This window comes from Echinops telfairi, unplaced genomic scaffold, assembly GCF_000313985.2.
Source record: "Echinops telfairi isolate 266 unplaced genomic scaffold, ASM31398v2 ScPeMD7_7422;HRSCAF=8460, whole genome shotgun sequence".
Classification (NCBI taxonomy): domain Eukaryota; kingdom Metazoa; phylum Chordata; class Mammalia; order Afrosoricida; family Tenrecidae; genus Echinops; species Echinops telfairi.
The window spans coordinates 3,381,010-3,382,709 of record NW_022111322.1 but is presented as its reverse complement, the minus strand read 5'-3'; the positions used below and the strand labels follow the sequence as shown (position 1 = coordinate 3,382,709).

General features: G+C 40.8%; 1 protein-coding gene across 2 annotated transcripts in view; it reads right to left on the bottom strand.

Moving 5' to 3' along the window:
- ACAD11 (acyl-CoA dehydrogenase family member 11) overlaps positions 1-1,700 on the bottom strand; it is a 114,121-nt gene that overhangs the window by 68,601 nt on the left and 43,820 nt on the right. For both annotated transcript variants that reach the window (XM_004715988.2, XM_045297797.1), the window contains exon 9: positions 113-239. In XM_004715988.2, coding sequence (XP_004716045.1) covers positions 113-239 — 127 coding nt within the window. The remainder of the gene's footprint in view (positions 1-112; positions 240-1,700) is intronic.

The window sequence follows — 1,700 nt, the reverse complement described above, 5'->3', positions numbered from 1 at the left end:
TGCTGAACCCGCCCGCAAGCTTCTCAATAAAGCCTGCTTCTAAAACTTTACCAATTGGATCTTTAATTCCGTTTCGTGCCCCCAAAACCCTTACATTCTATACACTACTTACTTTTTCAGCTGGAAGGATGTATTGTTTCATGAAATGCTTCACCCTAGTAAGAACTTCCTGGCCTGTCCGAGTCTGTACAAATAATTGTCCAGTAGTACCAATCTGTGGTAGTGTAGTACTAAAAGTTCTTTACAAAAAAAAGACAAAAATTTTCAAAATCATTATTGTGTATTTCTGAATATAATGAGAAGACTCTTCCACCACACACACCTCCAAATTCCTCAGATGGAGTTGCTGTGTTTGTTTTTTATCTCCCGTCTTAGGGGGTGAATATAGAATTATTTTATTTTGCATAACAAACTTTAAAGCTTAAAGTACAATTTGGGGGAAAGAAATGAGACCAGCATGACCTCAGTCAATGTGTTCTGAATTCTTATTGAATGTCCTTGTCCGACTCTCTTTAAAAGGAAGAAATTTAGCACAAATTTAAGAAGATTCTTTAGTATATTAAAAAAAACCCTCAATGCCACTGAGTCAATTCTGACTCACAGAGACCCTATAGGACAAGGTAGAATTGTCCCTGTGGGTTTTCATGGCTGTAAATCTTTTACAGGAGTAGAAAATCTCATCTTTATCCCGTAGAGTGACTGGTGGGTTTCGAACTACTGATCTTGAGGCTAGCAGCCCAACGTGTAACCAGTACACCACCAGGGCTGCTGGTTGGTATAGATGTTTCATAAATCCAACATAAATAAAAACTGTATTTGGTCATTATGAAGAACAGCACAGTATCTGTTTATCCTGTGGTGATCACAAAGGTCCATCTCTAAGATGAATCGTAAAATCAGCTGTCCTACGCTGTACCATGGGTACTGGCAACTGAACTGGCATTTTCACAAACAGCATTCTGCATGTGCTCAGGAAGGCTATGCATCACTCCGCTTGGCTGGAAGTGTAAGTCACAAACTGTGTTAGATGCACTATTTATGGAGACCTGGTTGTCAGACGCTTATGCAATCAATGCTTGAATAACATTTCATGAGACATGTCACTGGTTTAGAGCAATATTTCTAAATGAGTAAATCATTTAACATAATATCTCATTGTAAAAGGTTTGTGTACATAACAACAATTATAAGGAAATGTTGGATTATAAAGAGACTTTTTTCCCCCCCAGTTCTGTCTCCCCCAAAGATATGCCAAACATCAGAGGCTATTTGCCAGCATATGGTGGGAGGTCAGCTGCTTAGACACATTCTCCCTGAAGCCATTCAGTTGCCAGACTACAGTCTGATCCCACAGCCCACTCCCTGTTGTTAAGGATAATGGGCTACTTCTCTCTAAAGGCTGCGGCCATCAGTCTGGTCCCTATAGGTGGGGTTTACACCTTACTGATAATGGTTTCTATAGTGAGCCAGAGAACAGGTCAAAACGGCTCAGCGATGTCCAAAATTAAGCTGGCTCCCTGAGTCTAGGATCCGCCCATCTTGTGACATGTATACCCCCAATACCTCCCCTTCCTATAGCAGATATACTCCTAGATTGTCCCCCTCTATTGTTGTATAACCTATAGTGCAACCCCTTCCTGTGACGTATGTCTTCACCTGTAATTAGGGGGCTTGCACGTCCCCAGAAAATATAAAAGCCT